The sequence below is a fragment of the Mesocricetus auratus genome, unplaced genomic scaffold (genome assembly GCF_017639785.1).
Source record: "Mesocricetus auratus isolate SY011 unplaced genomic scaffold, BCM_Maur_2.0 Super-Scaffold_100014, whole genome shotgun sequence".
Classification (NCBI taxonomy): domain Eukaryota; kingdom Metazoa; phylum Chordata; class Mammalia; order Rodentia; family Cricetidae; genus Mesocricetus; species Mesocricetus auratus.
The window spans coordinates 38734612-38756111 of record NW_024429197.1 but is presented as its reverse complement, the minus strand read 5'-3'; the positions used below and the strand labels follow the sequence as shown (position 1 = coordinate 38756111).

Sequence of the window (21500 nt, the reverse complement as noted above, 5' to 3'; positions counted from 1 at the left end):
GCTGAAGACAGTAGAGGCTTTAACAGACCACTAGCACCAGGTCCTAAGGCATGCTGGTCCTCCTGTGTGGCTACCAGGGTACTAAGCACAGCCTGTGCAGCACTAGCTTCCTTTCTGAGCTGCTGGGGCTGCTGTTCCTTTTGGAGCTGAGAACTCTGCATAACTTAATCTACTGCAAGGGTAGAGACCTCAGCAATCTCCTGGTTAAAGGTAATGTGCTGCCTTCCAAACTGCCCAATGGCTACAGTGGGCTTCCAGAACATGGCAGTGGAGGAACCAGATTATCTGACTCCTTCCTGACATCTATCTGACCATTTTCCAGAGCTCATGGATTCTGCTACCCCAGTATCACTGAACACAGTACCTTTACCATTAGGACAACAAATCACTGAGACTGGGCTGTCGGAGAACTACCCTCCTTCCATATACCTATCCAGGCCACAACAGAAGCACTCTGTACCTTTCCAAAGGAAAGCACAGCACAGCACCTTCTTGCTGCTGGTGTCAGTGTCTGGTCCACAAAGAGGCAACAGAGATGGTTGAGGATGGAGAGGGGACAGGATACGCACCTTGCCTGGACAGCACAGAGACCGGGATGCCAGGATCACTAAGCTTGATGAATGGGCCAATCTCACTGTCAATGCCTTCACGGGCTAAGAGAAGGTTTTTAGTGCACACATTTCCATGGACCAGGTCTTTATCTTCCTGCAGAACAAAAAAAGATCAGTGTGGCCTTGTCTTCTCTGCGCACACCCTCTGTTTCCAACCTGGGCCCCACAGACATGCTCTCCCCACTCCAGCCACAGTGGACCTCAACAGCCCACCCATGATACTCTGTTTGATGTGTATATATCCTATAATGTCTCTTGGCTGCATGTCCTTGATCAGCGAAACAGAGATAATAGCCTGTCTTACAGGCTTTGTGCACATTAGAATATACAAAGCCTGCAAAAGCTAGCCCCTGGTAATATGCCCCACAATGTTAGCTCTGATGGACACGGGGATTTTCCCTTATTCATTCAGTGTGCTGAATGATAGCTGATCTTGATTGTCACAGCAAAGAGAGGGAACCTCAATTGATGGTTGCCTCCATTAGGTTGGCCTGTGGGCATGTCTGTGGGGCACTTTCTTAATTGCTGATTGATGGTACCACTGTGTACTGTACCATCTCTAGCCAGGTATGAGAAAGGTAGCTGAACAGTCCAGAGGAAGCAAGCCAGTAAGCAGCTTTCTTCTGTGGTCTCTGTTTCAATTCCTGCCTTGGCTTCCCTCACTGATGAACCTGAAACCCAAATAAGCCCTTTTCTCCTCAAGTTGGTTTTTGTGTTTTAGCACAGCAACAGAAAAGCAAATCAGTCTTGTTCCCCCTTTTGCTATGCAATGCAGTCAGTCCCCCAACATGATAGCATTTTCCTCTAGACAGGAGTGTTAGGTAAGCCTACAGAACAGTGCACAGTTACTATTTGCACAGAGCACACCAGTGCACCAACACGGAACTTTCTCTTCTGCACCTAGAATCTGGTATGTAGCCCCTCTACTTACCAGCACTTCTGGCTTGCACCTCCATCATCCCCCCTCACCCCAACCCCAAGAGAACACTATAGGTCCTGATGGGATCACCACCAACATGAAAGCATTCTTACCAAGTAACTCAGGGCACTGGCCAGTTGTTTGGCAACTTTAAACTTCCAGGGGGTTGTAAGTACATCACTTTTCCGGTGCATGAAGAGATCCAATGGTCCCCCCTCCACAAACTCTTCCACCATGATATCTGCAGATACAGAACAGCAACATCTGGAACCTTCTGTCTGTCTAGTGGAATTCTGTCTCACCCTCAGAAGAGCACTCTCTTATAGACACTGTTCAGCTGCCAAGTTGGCTTAACCCCAACTTCTTCCACTTCTAATCTAGATGATCTCCAGCTGGAGATGGCCTCTCCTGAGCCTCAGCCTTCATCTGTATGTACACAACTATAATACTGACTTCTCCCAGGGACTGTGGGAGGAAGGCACAGAAGGACTTGGCTGAGCAAGGATTCAAAACAGTGGCCATCACAACTTCTACTTTATAGCAATATACACTACAGCAGAGTGAGTTCAGGCCACCCATAGGACACAATTTCCCTGTAGCAAGTCTCCCATGTGAACACAGGAGTAGCCAGCACTACAGAGTTCATAAATCAAAAAGCTTGGGTTCAAAAACCAAAACCAAAAACTCCTCTTCCTGGACATTCCTATGAGGAATTCAGAGTAGATGCTACCTCTCTGGACAGCTAATGAGAGGTCAGAGCCAGCTCCACTTTACTGGCAGGGTCTCCTCAGCAGGCCGGCCCTAGCTCAGGAGTCATTTTATCACCCCCCTCAAGCCCTGCCTGCCATTCCTCACAGGACTCCTCTCAGAGTAACTAGAAGGAAATGTTAAAGAAATAAGTGAAAAACAAACCATGGCCACCACTGACTTCTGCAAATGACCTGAAAAATACCTTGACTTTCCCATTGTAAACAAAAGTCAAGAAGCCCAAGATCTGCATAGTACCGACCCACCCCAGCCGGGCAGCTGTCCTCTGCAAGAGAGAACAAACTTACTTTCCACATCTCTGACACAGACACCATAGAGATACACAATGTGTTTGTGGGAAACCTGTCTCATCATGCTGGCTGCCTCAAAGAAAGCCTGTGGGAGGAAAAAAGAATAAAGGCATGTCTAGGCTCAGCCTGAACTGGTAATGGACCATGAAGAATCCCAGAAAAAGTCAACCATTGCCACTCCCGGTCCTGAAAACTGCCCTCCTGGTTTTCCAGTAGCACAAATATGCCTTGACCTCTGGGCACTCTAGCTAAGGTATGGGGTTTATTTAGAAAATCGAACAATGCAGAGTAAGGCTGGTGGGATGAGCTACCTACCAATTTTTCCATCAGTCCCTCAGGCCAGGCTTAGTATCAACCTCTAAATGCCATGAAATTCAAGGTTTATCACTGTTAGAATAACCAGGAAGCCAATCACATGTTCCTTTCTAACAGACTGAGAGGTCCTGGTCAAGTCATTTGACTCCTTTGGTCCAAATGTGTGGGAGCCTGGGAAATCCCTTCAGAGCTTTGAGAGACCACTCTGCTTGTTCCAGAGATCCACAGAATCACACAGGTGCCCTTGGTGGCAGGGAAGGGGGACAGGACTGGACAGGACTCCTGTCCTCCTTTCCATCTTCCACACCATCAACCTTCCTTGACTGCCTAAGACAGTACTGAAGGGAGGAATTCTGACTGAAAGACAAGGCTGGGGACCTCATGGGCTTTTACAAAGCAATGTTTCCCCGGTCAACTCACTCTCCTGGCCCAGAAAAGCGTATACTTGCCAGAGAAATGTCCCTGTGGCTGGGGTCTAGGACTTTGAGGATCACTTTTATCTTCTTCTCTTCAGCAATCCCTTCATCATCCTTGTAGTCCAGCAGGGTGCCGGAGTAGATATGTGTTCTTGTGCCTCTGCCGAGGTGCTCACCCTAGAGGAGGAAGCAGAAAGCTGGCTGTCCTCTCTCTGCAGCTTCACGATGGCTCAAGTCAGGGCTGAGTCCACAAAAAACACACAACTCCTAGGCAAGCACAGCACTGATTTTCTGGACCTCAGCAACAACCCCATTCCTGAAAAGCAGCTTCTTTTCCACCTCAAGGGTTAGCCTGTAGTTGCAGTCTATCACAAACCCAGTAAATGGGGGTGATAATAGCACCTGCAGCACACCATAGTAAGAACTGATCGAGCTAGGAGCCTAGGAATAAAGGCTTCTCATACAAACTGACACCCAGTGTGCAGAAACTCACCTGATGAGTCCATGTGCTCTGTCTCAGAGCCTTTCAGTCCATGCTCTTTGCACACTGGACCTCCACCCTTTACAACACCCACAAGAACATGCTTGAGAAGCACAAATCGTGTCAGTACCCAGCCAAGCAGGGGACATAACTGGGTTTTCCCATGGGAAGGGAGGAAGAAGACCATACACCAGATGAGATCACCATGTACAGAATGATCCGTCTGTCTCTAAGGTCCCTTCCAGACTGAGTTTCAATACTTCCAATTTTTAAATTTTCATATTTAAAAACCAAAACATGGCTCATGAAACACACTGAGATGCTAACATTAGCACCACAAAACTTTTAAGGTGGAGTATATTTTTCCATGATTATAAGCATTCTTACAAAAACTCTTGCAAATACAGAAAATGGATTTTGGCCAACACCTAGGAAGTCAGTCCTATTCCCTACAGAAAGACACAGCACTGTTAATCGGGTATATTAATTTACACAAATACCACCATTTGTCATCTGTCACTGCAGAATGGTCATTCATCCTCCCTGTCTGCTGCATTTTGGCAAGGTCCTGCAACCATTCATTAGGGCTGCATCTGTCATGAGGTGATCCATCAACATTATGGGAAGCTGTGTTCCCGGAACATTCCATAAAAGGCATATGCTTTTAAGACAATTAATAAAGGATGACTTGATTCCAGGGGCTAGGTAACAGAACCTACAAAGGCCAGTGTCTGCTCCAGCTTCCTTTCACATAGCTCTGTGTCTGAGCGGAGACTGGAGACTTACCTTCTGAGACTCTGGATGTCCTTCCCACCATCTCTGGGAAACCATCTCTGCCCTTCCAAGACCAGATGTTGCATATCCACACATGCCAATTACATTGGCCAATGCAAGTACTTACCTCTCTGGGCCTGGCTAAGCTTGGAGATTCGGGGCAGCAAAGGCTGTCCCAGCAAAGGCTGGGACAATGGTCTGATCCCCCAGGAGGGTTCCTTTCTGAGGATAGTTCTTGTCTTGCCCTGCCCTGTAGTCTCTGTTCTCTTCTATTCCTTTTGGAAGTCCTGGAAAAAGCAGGACTGAGCCCCAGAGATACTATTCCACAGCCCTCTGTGAGGTGGGGACCATCAGCCTAGACTCCTCCCACAGAGACCAACTTCAATTCCCGTGTCAGTGCTCCCACATGTCTACCGCATATTCTACTGATACACATCCACCAAGGGGTGGCCATCGGCAAGACTGGGTAAAATGGAAGGTGTGGCTGAGTGACCTTACCTGAGAAAGGAACCTCTTAGTTCTTTTTCCAATAGACTTTCCCCAAAGCAGACTTTATTTCCCCCCTCAAATCCCCAGGGGCTCCCCTATGGCAAGTTGGAATCAAAGCTGGACAAAGGCCTATAGTGGGGACTTACTTGTATAATATCTTTCTTAAGGATCCGATCAAAACTCAGCTGGCTCATGGGGTAGACAGGCTGCCACTCCTGGGCTTTCTTGGTGGCTACCAGCAGATTGGAGATTTCTGTGGAAGAGATCAGAGAATTTTGAATGCCATTCTAGATCCTGACCATCCAATGTATGCTAAGCCATGGAGCTTACAGAACACATGTGTTTGCTAGTTCCGTCACTCAACAAATCTATATTAGTAGATATTTAATTCATACACTCTAGGAGCTCACAGGCTAATGAAAGAGTCAACATGAATTAGTTCTATTGAGGTTCACACAGCAGGATCTGTTCTGGTAATGGAGGTGAGGGAAGTTTCCCTTAGGAAATGAACATTTATCTAAGTACGGCTAGTTGTGGTGACACAGGCCTATAATCTAGCATGTGAGTAACAAAATTATCAGGAATTCAAGGTTAGATCCAACTAGAGAGTTGGAGAACAGCCTGGGCAGTCCTAAAAAGAATTAAAAAACAAAACAAGCCGGGTGGTGGTGGTGCACACCTTTAATCCCAGCATTCGGGAGGCAGAGGCAAGCGGATCTCTGTGAGTTCGAGACCAGCCTGGTCTACAAGAACTAGTTCTAGGACAGCTTCCAAAGCCACAGAGAAACAATGTCTCAAAAAATCCAAAAACAAAAAACGACAAACACAAACTAAATGTCAAGAAGCTGGGGACCACATCTGCCTCATTTCCTGCTCTATTTCTATAGCCTAGAACATAATCAGTGCTCAACAAGATACTTGGGTTTGTGTTTACTTTGTGGTGCTGGGAATCAAAATCAGGGCCTTGTGCATGCTAGGCAAGCGCTCTGTTCCCCAGCTCCTACAAGAATTTGTTTAAATGTAGGAAGCACTGGGGGAGAACTGAATGAGTTCAGTTCACCAGTTGTGAAGGCCAATGCTTGGAGCCTAGGGAACCCTTTGAGAAAGGGAAGCACAAACTTTATGCAGATAGAGGGGGAAGGCAACCTAGGATGAGTATCCTAGAAATCTTGCTGGATGAAGCTACAACCTCTAAGCATGTGGGTTTGGAGTGAGCAATTCCCCAAGCTCCAAAAAGTTAAACAGCAAGTACAACAAATGACTAGGTCTGCCAGATCAGGGCTACATGGGACAGGGAATGTATCCTCTGTAAGCTGCAAGGCAATAATGATGCTACATAACCTTCCAAATTCAGACATAGTACAGAACCCTCTGGAAACCAGGCAGAGCTGACATAGTCCTTGAACACATCACATATTTCCTTCAGCTGGACCAGGACCATTGGGAAAGTGACAACTCACAGATGGTCTCCCTGTTCCACTTTCTTATTCTCCTATGGGAGTCCTGATTCTTGGATTCTAATTAAGAAAGTTCCCAAAAGATCTGTAAAACCTGCAAGGCACAGTCCAAAGTGACCACATGTATACTGAGTGGCAATAAACTACTGAGCACAAGTTACCACATTGGTTACATCACCACAATAAGGTTCCACAATCTTCTCCCTTAAAGTAGGGATCCTGATTTTTCTATTTACAGTCTCACTTTTTCTGTTTTCTCTATGCGGTGTACAAGAGGCAGGAATTGCCAGCATCCTTGTCTGACCTCCAAATCAGAAGAAAGGCTCAAAGAGAATCAATAACATAACCTTTACAGGGCTCCCTAAGCCAGAGAGGAAGGATTCACAACGCGCTCAGGGACCTGAGGTGCAGTCTAAGTGCCAGAAGCTGGTGCTCCTATTCCTTGGTAAAATACAGTTAAACAAGTCACATACAGCTGTCTGTGGAAGGAAAGGTGTCAAATGCAATGAGGCTATTTGACTGGTGACACGAGGGAATTACAGAGAAGCATGGGTCTAGACTGGCTCATGGCTTGCTTATCTGGGTGTGCACCTTGGGGAGGGGCATATTTAACCACCATGAACATGTTTTGTATAAGAAAACTGCCCTCCTCAGGTTGGTAAGCTGGACAGATGAGACCATGTCCAGAAGAGCTTCCTTGAGTATGTAGCAAAGGCTCCACCCCTGTAGCAACTGTCATGATTACCCACCATCCTTGTCTCTCACCAGAATGTTCCAGCCTTGTGCATCAGAATGCGCTGTCCTCCACAAGGAACAACTGAGTGGAAATGAGCATCATGCATGCCTATACTGAGGAGGATGCAGAAGGTTCCATGGAGAGGGGAGCTGGGCACTGGACCTAACCAAGCCTAACCACATGTCTATGATATGCTTCTGGCGGGCCTGCTGTCTTTCCCCTAGCTTTATCACACGAAGAGTTGCATGTTCCAGTATGAAACCCACATCAAGGTATCTGGCTCTGGAAACCCTACAGTTAGGAGAGCAAAGAAACTAAGCCACCTGAAATGAGACTGTTGTGTCACACTTTCCTGATTTCAACACTTCTTCAATTTGCAGGTGGCAGAAGCAAGAAAACAGAGGCTCTGGAAACCAACATGAGGAAGTTCCACAATGGGTTCTCTCAGCCTTTCTCTCATTCCATAGAGTTGGTTCGCTATGGTACCCACCCCTCTACAAAGTGTACATAGATGGAACAGAGAGGAAAAAAAAATCAGTGAGACAGTGTATGTTCAAATCTCCTCTCTTCCTCCAATTAAGGTGTGGCCAAGTGCAATAGGGACAACAGAATCCTGAATTATTCTGACAATTAAATGGCATACATCAATGTAAGGCCATAGACTGAACACTTACTGAGTGTTAGTAGCCATTATTATTATACACTGTACTATAACTACTACTGATGCCATTAGCTGCGGAGCCTTGGGCAAGTCACTGAATATCCCTGAAACCAGCTTCCTATGTGGGAAAAAAATAACAGAATAGTCACTAAACTACCTGGAACATAGTAGATACTGCTAGCATGGAAGCTATTCCAAAATTATCACCTGCCGAACAGTACTACACATGATTCGGTGTGCATCCTGGACTTCCCATGAGTTTCAGAGAAGTGAGTGAAACCCAGACCTTGTCTCGCTCATAAGCAAGTGAAAAAAGGAACAGGAGATACCCTCAGTGCTCAGTTTCAGAAGAGCCTCAGGAGGTCACACAAGAGCTGTTCATCTCTGTTCCCACACTCTTCCCTCCGCAGCTTCCAGATTTATACTGTTCGGGGTGATATCTACATCAGAACTCTACAAAGGAACCCTACAAGGAAAGCACATCCTAGTCTCCAGCCTTCTCCATTCTTGTGGATGCTGTGTTCTCCCATGGACCATGATCCCTAGGGAAGTAAGATCTGTTTTAACATCCAGAAGGAAGGTCATATGAATAAATGGGACTATTGGGCTTCAATGCCCTAAGGAGCTCTGAGGTCTCAGGGGTAAGAAAGAGGCAGATGTGTTTTTGCCCTTTGTGGCACATCATCTAGCATAAAAACAAAGGCTGGCAGGTAACCTATCTGATAAACAAGAACACAAGTCCTTCCTCTTTCACTAAATTCAGGAACTCGCCTTTTGCTGAGACTAAAATCTAATTCACACATTGCGAACTTAAAGTCTGGGCTGGAAGTGCAGCTCAGCTAAATGACAGGCTCTTGACTTGTGTACATGAGGCCCTGGGTTCAGTCTCTAGCAATTCCAGAAAAAGAGCCCAGGCACTTTCTATCCTTCCTGATGACTCAACGGTAATTCCCTTTAAGAACAAGGTATTCCCTAAGAGCCTTCTCCAAGGCTAGTGTCAAGAGCTCATGAGCCACATCCTCTTCAAGGCCTGAGACTTCCAAGGATGGATCTAGCAAAGGCAAAGCAGCATTTTGGAGTGGAGAAACAAAACCCCAACATATGAGGATCTATCATTTGGGTTAGTCCCGACTACCAACCAATTTACCATGACTCATCTATCTCATTTTGCAAGAGAGCCCTTGCCCCGATAACCCCCAAAGCACACTTTCACATTCTGAAATTTCACATATGTCACCTTACATTGTGAGGCAGGGAGTCATACTACTCTCAGAATCTAACCAAAAACAGGTGAGTTCCTGGCCCCTTGCTTTGCCTGGGTTTTAATTCCTGATCCTTCTATCTGGCCCTGTGCTTGCAGGAAAAGCTCCCAGCTCCTTGGTGTGGCAGCCAAGGCCTCCTATAACCCAAGTCCGCTCTCCTTAGTCCCATTTCTCCCTCTTTCCTTCTCTGCTTCCCAGCGGCCCTCTAGAAGCTTTCTGCAGCACCTACCCTGGCCTGCCACACTGTTCCATGCATACCCGCAACCACACTGGACAGGCCTTTTCCTGACTCCTCCTTCTCACCACCAGACACTACTTAGCTTCACTGCCATGCCTCATGACTCAGAGATTTTAACTATTTCTTTTCACTCAAGGGTATGATATCTGTCATCCATTGACTATTGAGGTAGTCTCAGTGACCTGTAACATTTTCTGCACTAGGCTATATAACCTCAGAGATCAGGGTCTGCATCTTCCCACTTAACACGGTTCTATGACCCACAGACATGCCAGGAACATTTGTCTGATCATGAACCGAAGACTGGTGAGCTTTCAAGCCACCTCACTCAAAGAACAAAGAAATCCCTGCCAATTAATCCCAAGCACTCTCTTTTCTGCAATCTCACTGGGGTGGTGAGGAGAGATGTGTGTCTGTTCTACAGATAACACTGGCACTAGAACAGTGGTTCTCAACCTTCCTAATACTGTGAGCCTTTAACACAGTTCCTCATGTTGTGGTGACCCCCAATCATAAAAATATTTTATTGCTACTTTGTAACTGTAATTTTGCTACTTTTATGAATCATAATATAAATCTCTGACATACAGGATATCTGATACTCGACCTCTATGAAAGGGTCATTCAACCCCCCAAGGGGTGGCAACCTATAGGATGAGAACCGCTTCACTAGAGATGAAACTTTACATGGGGACAGACTTGCAACAGAGCTCAAAGAAGAACATGTAGGATCACAGTTTCTTTAACCTAGACAGCATCCTTTGGTCCACACGGGTAAAGCATCACAAGTGGCAAAGAGCATCTCAGAGGGACACAGACTCGCTGTAGCAGAGACAAACCTCGGGGCTTCGGTTGACAGCAGCGCTTCAGTACAAAGCTTATGTTGTCTGTGCGCAGTATCTGCTTCTTAAGGTGGTTCATGAGGTCTCTCAGGCTGGGGAAGTGGTCTACAGAGCCATGCAAGCTGTAGCGGCCCTTCTGCACCTCAATCTGAAAGTTCTTGAACTGCTTCTGGCCACCCAACACCTGCCATTCAGAAAAACAACTCTGTTTAGAATGGGGTTGAGCAATGTTAATGTTAGGAGGCACTGAGAAAGTCTAAAAATATCCCCAAATAAACTCCACCAACAATTAAGCAACCAGTAAGTCAATAATGAACAGTGCCAGAAAAAGGCACCGATAAAGGGAGTCACTACATCAACATACGAAGATCTTACAGCTGCAGAAGTGTCATTACATCTTAACAGAAAGGATCTGTAAGGTGAAGGCCATAAAATGTCATAGGACTGTTGTGTATTTAAAAAAAACAACTTGACACTTTTTAGAATATGAATTGTTGAAAGCTGATCCCTAAATGGGTATGTGTGTTTTACAGTGTTGGTCTACATCGTGTACCAGGAATTAGTGAGGCTCACCTAGACTAGAAAAATGAGTGGCTAGAGTGGAAGGAGGAAGTCACATAAGGAACTCAGTGCTGCCAAGTGTCCTGGATAAAGTTCCAGGGGTTTTCCTGAACAGCAGGACCTTGGGACTGACTGGGGCTCAGGATACCTGCTTTCATTTACTCACTGATCGCCGAAGAAAGTTTGATAGAATGGATGTCTATGTAAGATAGCTCCGCCTCTTAAGGTAGAATGAGCTTGTCAGTGTCTGAGTAACACTGTAAAACTCACTGTCCTCACCAGGCATGATATGGTGGTACACATATCTTTAATTCCAGCACTTAGGAGTTAGAGGCCACCATTCTCCCAAGTTTAAGGCCAATCTGGTCCACAGGGCAAGTTCCAGGACAGTGAGGGCTACATAGAAACCCTGTTTCAAAAAAACAACAAAACCCCAAACCCAAAACAAACAAAATCTCACCCTCACTATCCTCTAGCATATTTCACTAACATTCAAAAAAGCTGCATGACTAGCAAAGGCACTCGAGGGATCATGAGTAAGCAATCTTTTTTTGTTTGTTTGTTTGTTTTTCCGAGACAGGGTTTCTCTGTATTGTTTTGGTGGCTGTCCTGGAACTCACTCAGTAGACCAGGCTGGTCTCGAACTCACAGAGATCTGCCTGCCTCTGCCTCCCAAGTGCTGGTATTAAAAGCATGTGCCACCAATGCCCGGCTGAGTAAGCAATCTTAAAACCATACGTGGTCTTCCTTTCTCTCACTTCATTCTTGGTTTGAAGCCATATCTGGATGCTTATGTAGTACACATCTTGGAATAGCAATTTATGTTAAAATGACCAAAGCTATTGCTGGGGGAAACAGGCCATGTGGATGAGGTGGCTTTTTGACACTCGTCTACACCATTGGGTGTAAAGTAAGCCACTCTAGATAGTTATAATCAAGTTCACATGAGCCTGATGCGAGGCAATTTTCTGGTCATGTTCCACCTTCCAAGACTATAGCCCTTCTTCCAAGAGAAGGTAGAAGGGAAGGTAAAGAGTTAGAAAGCAGGAGGGAGGGAGAAGAAAAGGAGAGAGAGAAGAGGGAGAGAGGGAGGGAGGACTGGCCACAAGGAAGGATACATGTCTTGGCTATGAGTGTCCTATAAGGCAGGATATTCTTGCCAGACTACCAGGGACGTGCTCACAGACCCAGGTGTTCTCCACCATAGCTCCTGGGCTGGGTGGCAAGGAACAGATATCTTGTGGCTCCATCTCTTGGCCCACATCCGCACCCTGACTGACCTCAGACTTTTCAAAGCAGGTGACGGTCATGAGGATGTTGTCAAAGTCAGTGCAGCTCCACCTCAGCACATACATCCCCTCCTCACTCCCTTCTTGTCGCAGCTTATTGATGGCATATTCTGTGCTGGAGAGAGAAGTGGGCAAGAGACAAAGGTTCACATCACAGCACTTCAACTCCCGGACATCCACTTGCCTGCACTAGTGCAAGCTTCCAGTCCCATATCTTTACCTGCCAGGATGCTAAAGTCCTCTCTGACATGCATGAAGCAGGTGATGATATGGAGGAACTTGAGATACCCCGAGTTCCCAATGCCTAGAAAAGAAGTGGCCTACTGCCCCCCAACACACTCCAACACACAGAGTTCTGCTTGATTGTCCCCAAGTTCTCCAAAGACACTGTCTCTGTGTCTCACCAAAAGAGTGTCCCCTAATACTGGTGAGTAAAAGCTGCCGAGGCTACAGAAGCAGGAGTCCCATGCCGGACTCTCTACAGCCCCTCATTCTAACTGGAAAAGGCTTTGTTGAGGAGGGCATTTGGAGCCACTCTGTTTACTGCTGTGTCCTCAGTGACCACAACCGGCCTCACTCAGAGTAAGTGCTTAATCAGTAACAAGCTGAATAAATACCTCAGTGATGTGTAAAAGAGCATTAGAGGAGAACATGCCTTATACTCCTTTGTATTCCCCGGTGCACTGGCTAAATGGTTACCAGTGCCTGGTAAGCACACTGACTAGTGTTGGTCAAAGAGGCCTGGTGTGCTCAGTGTGCTTCAGAAAAGCAGACACTCGGCAGTCACTGGTATCACACACCTTTAATCCCAGCACTCAGGAGGCAGAGGTAGTTCAAGGCCAGCCTGGTCTACAGAGTGAGTTTCAGGACACCAGAACTACACAGAGAAACTCTGCCTTGGAAATCAACCCCCTCGCACATGCAGAAAAGAAAAAGGAGAAGAAAAGCAGAGACGCTGTGCCATATGATCACTGATCTCTCTATACCCTCACTTATGTTGATCCCTCATCTGAACATACACCTTGTCTCCTCTTTTAGACATGGCAAGCCATCATTGACTCTTCAATGCTTAATCCAATTTGAAAGCTACCTACTCCAAGTAGTAGATTTCAGCCTCCCACAAACATGCAACAATTATTCCTTCATGCTCAGTGTCCTTGCTGTGTATGCTGAAATAGAAGTAAGCAATGCAGACATGGTCCTGCCTTTAGGAGGCTCATTCTCTGGGAAGAGAGACAAGTCAAACCATGAACATAAAACTAAACATTGGCGGTAAGGAGGTAATGAACACCATTGAAGGAAAGCAAATCAGAACACAGTATTCAGGGAAGAGGAGCAGGGAGGGCACAGAATGTTGTCACTTTATATAAGGTGATTAGAAAAGACTTCTCAGACAAGGTAGTAGCTAATACGGAGGGAGGGAGGGAGGAAGGGAGGGAGGCAGAGAGGGAGGCAGGGAGGGAGGCAGGGAGGGAGGGAGGGCTATGGAGACCCTACAGCACTGGTTCTTTATCTGTAGATCGTGATCCATTTGGGGGGGTTTACATTATCAGATAATCTGCATATCAGATATTTACATTTTGATTGTAACAGTAGCAAAATTACAGTTATGAAGTAGCAATAAAATAATTTCATGGTTGGGGTCACCACAGGTGAGGAACTATATTAAAGGGTTGCAGCATTAGGAAGCTTAAAAACCACTGCCCTAGAAGAAGGGTATTCCACACATCAGGAAAAGCCAGTGACAGTGTCTGGAGGCGTAACTGAAACTGGAATACCAGAGAAAGATGCTTTTAGGGTGGCCAGCTCCTTGCTCTGCAATTCTTCATGTGCTTGTGAGCCTCTCCTGGCCAGTGACCACACACCATCAAACTACTCATCTCTCAGGTAACCAAGAAGAGAAGGAAGGAGAAATGTAGGCATCTGGTCTGTGAACCTGCAAAGGTGGCCACACCCTTTTGGGTGTGGCTTCAGGTGGAGGGAAGGAGGGAAGCTTGAGGTTTGTTTGGCTTTCCCTCTCTCGGTCTTTCTGGTGGGTCAGTCAATATAGTAGGAAGGGCAGGGAAATGCTCCCGTGGTTCTTTGTATTTTACTGAGTAACTGTTCCCCAATAAACACCCATTTATCACTTGTCTTTGGTTTAGCAAAGTCATTACAACCTCAGAGAAAGCATGTCACATGGAATACAGGTGAAGATAATTCCTAAGATTTAAAGATCTGCATCCTGTCTCCCTTGAAGTGCTCAGTATTGGACAGGGTGGTGGGAATTGGCTATGCAGAAGTGAAAGGGTTAAACTACGAGAAGCAGAAAGCAAATTAAGAGAGTAGTTAGGGCATGCTGTAAGGAGTATGGCAGGAAATGACAGGAAGAGCTGATGAAAGAAAAATCAGTGAGCACTGTGAGCAAAGAAGGTGCCTCCACGTGCTAGCCACTGGCCAACTGCCCGTCTCAACAACTGGCACATGTGGAGCTAAGGGGACTAGACTTTCTACTTCTAAAACCTGGGCTCTTTTCACACCAAAGGTAACAGAGCATTCTAGAACTAACCAGATTGGACCGTGACAGCCATTCTGTATATTGTGGACAATCAGTGGGGGAGCCACATCGGTGCAGAGGAAATGGTGGGCATCTGCTGTGAGCCGGAAGTAGCCATCTACCAGGGACACAAAGGACAAGGCCTCCTCGTGAGAAGAGAGCTTCAGTTCCTGGTGAGAAAGGAGACAGACCACAGTTATAGCACTATTCTGATATGGCTGGAGCTTACCTGCAGATACCTTGAGAAAGCAAATTTCAAATACTCTAGAGTAGGGAGACAGCTGGCTGAAGCAGGTCCCACCTGGCATACCAAGCCACCTTAGTTTCCTGCCAACAGAAACCTGAGCAGCATGAGAGGTGTGTGGGAGACACAGGGAGAAGTGACAACCAAACAAGACTTGGCAACTTGCTGCCATTCTGCTTTCGTGAAAGACCAGCAGCCCAGCGCCGCCCATTTGAAGAGTGGAGGGCCAGAGAGCAAGACTGTTCTCAGGTGAGAGGAGGGCAGAGCAGCGGATCACAGGCTGTGCAGCACGCTTCTGCATGTCACGGCACCTCCACCTGCTACTGGACTCGAGCATAGTCAACTCCCCGTTTTTATAGGTCAAAATGGCCAACACGTGGCAATTTCAAATTGTTTAACCAAGGATCGGTGTGTCCTTAACGGTTACTTAACCCCTTTGTGCCTCTGCAAAATAGGGATGACTCTCACCAGAGCTGACTCGGATATTAAAACAGCTGACACTTGTCAAGTCCTTAGTGGAGGAAATGCCTGGCACAACCTTAGTGTTGGTGTCAGTGAAGGAAAACCAACTTGCAAGAGATAGGTATTTCTAAGTGCCTTTCCTGGTTATTGATCCCTTTGCAGCACAGTAGCCTGGCAGAACCAGAGGCCTGGATGCCTAATATGAACTCTGACCTTCAATATGGGGGGCACTAACTGGTTGCCAGATGTGACTGGTAGCCAGACAGAATGGAGTTGCTCATAAAATGTGAAGCCCACTTACTGCATCTCTTCCTCTGCTGTCACCTTACAAGGCTGCCCACACTGAGTAACCCAACCACTGACCTGCTGTTCCCACCACCCGCACCTCAGATTTTTTTGAGGGATGGTAATTAGAAGCCCAAAGGAATTACCTGGCAGAAAGTATGGCTTGCAGCCAGACAGCCTCAGACAAATCCCGTCATTTTCTCAATATGAAGTACAGTACAAGTCCCTATGGCTCTCCACTGCAGTTTCAGGGTCCCCATTTGAAACTGAGCTGACGTCTTCCAGTTCTTCTAAAGTAGTGGTTCCTAACCCCCCTAACGCTGTGACCCTTTAATACAGTTCCTAATGCTGTAGTGACCCCAACCATAAAATTACTTTCACTGCTACTTTGTAACTATAATTTTGCTACTGTTATGAATCATAATGTAAATATCTGATATGCACATGGTCTTAGGTGACCCCTGTGAAAGGGTTGTCTGACCCCCAAAAGGGGCTGTGACCCACAGGTTGAGAACCATTGTTCTAAGACTCAACAACACAGGCTCTTCTTTCCCACAACCTACAAACCGAGGAGAGGTATCGATAACACGCTTCTCCCTCCTTTTCTCATTTTCCCAACATCTCTCAACATTTCTATTTCTCTATTTACTTTTTAATTTTTTATTAGATTTATTGTGTGTGAATGCATATGAGTGTGTATGAACACATGCATGCCTCAGCGCACATGTGGAGGTCAGAGGTCAGCTTTCTGGAGTCAGTTCTCTCCTACATGTATGTGGTTCCTGGGGATTGAACTCAGGTCATCAGGCTTGGTGGCCAAGTGTCTATACCTGCTGAACCATCTCACCAGCCATTCACCTTAACTACATTGTTTTTCCTGATAAAGCTACTTGTTCTAATGTTTGAAAAAGAGGAAGGCAGACTAAGAAAACGAAAGCCACTCACAATCTTACTACAAACTAATGGCTGTGAAGATGGAACATTTGTTCTGAGGGCATGTACACACACATGCTAACCTCCCAAAACTTGGTAAAGGAAATCAGTACTAGCTTATAGATCAATATTTACATTCTGTTTTTATTCCATCTATAGAGCTTTTGTTGTTGTTGTTTTTAACAGTTTGGTTATGTAATATCCCACTACTTGGGTGAACTGATCATTTTCCCAGACTTCTATTTGTATACCTAGGGTGTTTGCAGTATTCTGACACTGTAAATACTGAACTGAACTCCTACTTATAAGCCACATCTGCATCTCACATGGTTTCTGGAAAACATGTTCCTTGGTTCCTAAGCAGAGACCCACAGGAATACTCTCACGGTTCTGCATCTGCTGTCAGTGTACTTTCCAAAAGACTGTCAGAAAGGCAGCCTCTAGAGATGAGTGTGTGTGAGACCCTGCAGCCTGAGCGGCTTCACCGGGCTCTTCCTTTGAGTTGTGCATTATCTTTCTGACATCGTTTTAGGGAAAACAAGCTATCTCTCTGATGCTGACACCCTTCACTCTGTACACATGCCTGCCACACTAGCTTGTCCTCAACACATGATATCAGGGGTGACTTCCCACAACAAAAACATGTCTATTTGGCAGAGTTACCACTTTCCCTGCCAAATTGGCCTGAGTCCATGGGTGTGCCTGACACCCTGATGGGGCTGTCCTGTGGCCTGCCACTCGCCTGAAGTCTAATCATGTGCCAAGTGTGGCTTCCCACCATTTCATCTCAGATGACCCACCCAGCTCAGAGATGAATTTATGGTTAACAGTATGAGATAGATTGGACATGGACAAGTCTACAGTAATAAACAGAACTATGATACACAAGAGTGGCCCAGACAGCACAAAGACAGAAAAGCAAATAAAGGGCAAAGAGGTCAGGTGTTGGCTCCAGTTCTGCCATGGGGTTCTAGTGCATGAGCACGGTGGATAGGGACCTTGGTCCTTGTAGAGCCCCGTCCCCTTACCCCCTACTGCCCCTCGTCTTAGTGTGCTGACAAGGTGGGAAGTTGGTATTTCCTGGGCTTGGGAATGGGTCTACTTGTGCAGAGGATTAGCTCTTAGGAGACTCCTGAGAGGAAGACACTCTCTAGGGAGGTGAGGACTGGGAGGTATTAGATTGACAGACGCAATCTAAGGCAAGAACTCAGGTACCAGCCCCAGGGTAGCACCATCACACAGCAGGCTTTGACCAGGGCAGACCTCTGTGCATCTCTGCCCACGTGGTACAATAAAGAAAGGGTGGATTTAACTCCTTTTCCTTCATATCTACCGTGTGTGTGTGTGTGTGTGTGTGTGTGTGTGTGTGTGTGTGTGTGTGCCATAAGTGTACAGTTTCCAATAGAGACCAGAAAAAAAAGGCATCAGATTTCCTAGAGCTAGTTTTGAGTTACAGGACATGAATGCTGGGGTCCAAACTGGGGTCTTTGGAAACAATAGCATTTGCTCTTAACAGCTGAGCCATCTCTCTGGCCCACTGTTCACTTATTTTTATAAAGTAAATGTTGACATTGAAATGTCTTTGGGTGGTTAAAAACGCTAAAGCAGATGGACATTTGTAAGAACCAAGCACAGTACTGGGATGTGCCAGCATAACTCTGAAGCAGATACTGACAGAGCCTGGCAATGGGGCATCTGGCTTAAAAGGAACCATCACCAGACCTTTAATTGGGGAAGGAACTCTAGAGGTCATGTGCCACAGAACCATCTTCAGCAGCGTCTTTCTCTCTCATCAGCACATCCAGACTGAGCAGCTCCTGAGCAGGCTTACCATGTTTTTATTGTCCTGCTTGTTAATGCTGACTACAGACTCCTTTATTACAATGTGGGTGATTTCGGGGAAATAGGAAAAATTGTTCCAATCTTCCCGGAGTTTGTTTTTCTCCTCATCCTTCTTGTGTTTATATTCCAGTTTTTTCCGCTTCAGTTTATTTTTTTCCTTTTCAACAGGAACAACCTGATAAGATAACAAAAATGACAGGATTTAGTTAGTTTTCTTATCTTCTGTTGGTAAAAGGTCAGTGCTTCAAGCAATTTTGAACAGGGCCAAGGCCCACGGAAGAGAAAGTCAGCATGCCTAAAGTCAGAGAACTTTAAAAACAAATGATGGAGCCCTATCAGAACCCTGGGATTTCATTCTCCAAACATCCTTAATGGGCACCAGGATGAAAGTCTTTACACGAGTTACAATGTACATGTTGATGCTAGAGAGGACATGATGTACATACATGCACCAGCCACAGGCCTCCTCACTTCTAGACTGACGGTGTGCTTAATGGGCACCAGGATGAAAGTCCTTACACGAGTTACAATGTGCATGTTGATGCCAGAGAGGACATGATGTACATGCACCAACCACAGGCCTCCTCACTTCTAGACTGACGGTGTGCTTCAGCCCAGGCAGAGAACAGATCTTCCCAAGCGTGAATGGGAAAAATCCAAGTTCCTCCTGCTACCAATGTTTTGACTTTATAATAGTGAGACTTTTCAAGAGATATGAGCCCATATTTCAATAGCTGACACACACACGCATGAGTTTATCTAGCTGATTAGCATGAGCTCTGCAGAAGAGATTCCACATTAATTTCCTGTCTGTGCCAGCTACTTAACTAGTCAGATCATCTCTGAGTCATCATTTCCCCAGACATAAAATATCACCTTTTAATCTTCATGAGATTAGGCCACATGTCTTATACTTTACTATGCAGAAAGCCCTTTGGCAATTTGGTATTATTATTTTAACATGAAAATAAGGCAGGGGGAGAAAATAAAATCTTACATTTAATGTTATTACTTGCACTGATAACTATGCAGCTAAAGTAATTCAGTCAATAGTTATTATCAGTCAGGTTCTGTGCCCACATGCCATTTAGTTCTCTCAACAACTGTAACTGCAGCCAGCCCATTGATTTCATGGGTTTTACATTCACCAAGTCTTTGTGCACAGACTGAAGAGCCAATGGCCAAATGCCAGGCCTGTAATGCTGTGTCTGTACCCACATGCATTCTTTTGTCATGTTCCCTATGCAGTCCAGTGTTATCTATTTATGTAGCATTTACATAATGTTAGGTATTATAAGGCACATATAACAAGTGCATACAGAAAGCTATGTATAGGTTGCATAAAAATACTGTATCTATGAGACATGAGCACCCACAGATTTTGGTACAAGCACAGAATCATGAGACAATACCTGCCTCCAGGTACTAAGGGACAACTTAACAGATGAGAATTTCCCTTAACAGATGAGTCCTCTGCACCCTGATGGGTACAATAACCCTAAGACCACATAACCATAAGGAGTGGAACTGGAATTTGAGCATGTTTCCTTAGGTTTAAACTCATGTTATTACCTCATTTGGCAAAGACAAACAGCTTCGTATATAGTTCAACAGTAGAGCACCTGCCTAAACATGTAAAGCCCTAGATTTGATCCCAGTACTGCAATGACAAGTAAATGTTGGGGAGGGGTGTGAAGCATGCTCTAGGCCCTTGATTCAGCCCCCAGTACAACAAAACAAACACCTCCATGAAGTTTCATAACACAAAGGCAATTATCTATTTGGTGGCGCTGAAAGCCTGCCGAGGTTCAGCTCTTGCCTCAACTGTGCCACAGTTTTGATGTGAGGGATGAGTAATACATGCCCTCCAGCCGAGGTGTTTGCATTTAGCCTATGGGGTGAGGTCATGCAAACAGGTGATTCTGACAAGCTCAATGGCACACTCCAGTGACATAGGATCTTCTCTTCATTACACATCCAGAGCCACTTACATTTGGTTTCTGCCGCCACTGGATTCCAAGATTTCCAGTCACCATGACTTCATAGAGAACGTTGCCACTGTCATTCGAATGGGACCGACTCAATTCATTTTCTGATGAAATCAGTAGCATAGACGTCTCAAATATTTCAGCTCCATAATGTTTTGTCAAAGTTTCCAAGGTAGCCAGGTATTTCACCTTCAGGTCATGTGTGGACACACTACTGTCACAGATGGTCTTGTTGTTAAATTCCTTCAGGAAATCCTTGAAAACGTTATTTATTCTCAGTCTGGTAAGAAGGTTCCTCTGTCTGATGGATTTATTCAATGTTTCTGGGATATACCGCTTGTAGCTAAAAGAAAATAAAAAACTTTAAAAAAAAATACAAGTAAGCAAGAAATGATTAGAAATATGCCTCTATGATGTTCCTTGTATATGTAGGCAAGTGAGAAAACAGGATCTAGTACAAGAGGATCACAGACGTAAACAATTACAAAGAGATAGACACAGGCTGGAAAGATTGTTCAGTGGTTAAGTCTGCTCTTCCAGAGGACCGTAGTTCAATTCCCAGTACCCATATGGTGGCTCACAATTGTCTGTAACTCCATTCCTAGGGGATCCAACACCCTCACACAGTCATACATGCAGGGAAAATACCAGTGTATACATAATAAAGATAAATTATAAAAAAGAGAAACAGAAGTAACCTCATGAATGTATACCACTATCATAAACAATACAGTCACAAAGAACCCTCCCTTCATATTGGAGGGTATATCTGAGGGTTTAGCCCTCTTTTGTGGTACTTAGAATGAACCTAAGGGCTCATACATGGTGGGCAAGAGACTCCATCATTGAGTTCTATCTCTTACAAATAGCTCTTAAAATGAGATGGTCTTTTTCTTTTTTGTTTCTAATTTTATTGTAAACAGTGTCTCACTATGCAGGCTTGGCTATCCTGAAACTTGCTATACAGACCAGGCTGCCCTCAAACTCAGATCTGCCTGCCTCTGCTCCTGCCTCCCAAGTACTGTAAGTAAAGGCATGTACCACCATGCCTGGCTGGGATTCTTTTATGGCTCATTGGTGAGTGGAAAGGCAATTCAATTT

At 45.5% G+C, this 21500-nt stretch overlaps 1 protein-coding gene across 2 annotated transcripts in view; it reads right to left on the bottom strand.

Annotated features, from left to right (window-relative positions):
* Positions 1-21500, bottom strand: part of Jak1 (Janus kinase 1) — a 115445-nt gene that overhangs the window by 8861 nt on the left and 85084 nt on the right. For both annotated transcript variants that reach the window (XM_040757107.1, XM_005086635.4), the window contains 10 exons: positions 20403-20742; positions 18401-18586; positions 14658-14815; positions 12101-12224; positions 10257-10443; positions 5210-5316; positions 3353-3496; positions 2586-2673; positions 1644-1771; positions 570-705 (listed from right to left, as the gene is read on the bottom strand). In XM_040757107.1, coding sequence (XP_040613041.1) covers positions 570-705; positions 1644-1771; positions 2586-2673; positions 3353-3496; positions 5210-5316; positions 10257-10443; positions 12101-12224; positions 14658-14815; positions 18401-18586; positions 20403-20742 — 1598 coding nt within the window. The remainder of the gene's footprint in view (positions 1-569; positions 706-1643; positions 1772-2585; positions 2674-3352; positions 3497-5209; positions 5317-10256; positions 10444-12100; positions 12225-14657; positions 14816-18400; positions 18587-20402; positions 20743-21500) is intronic.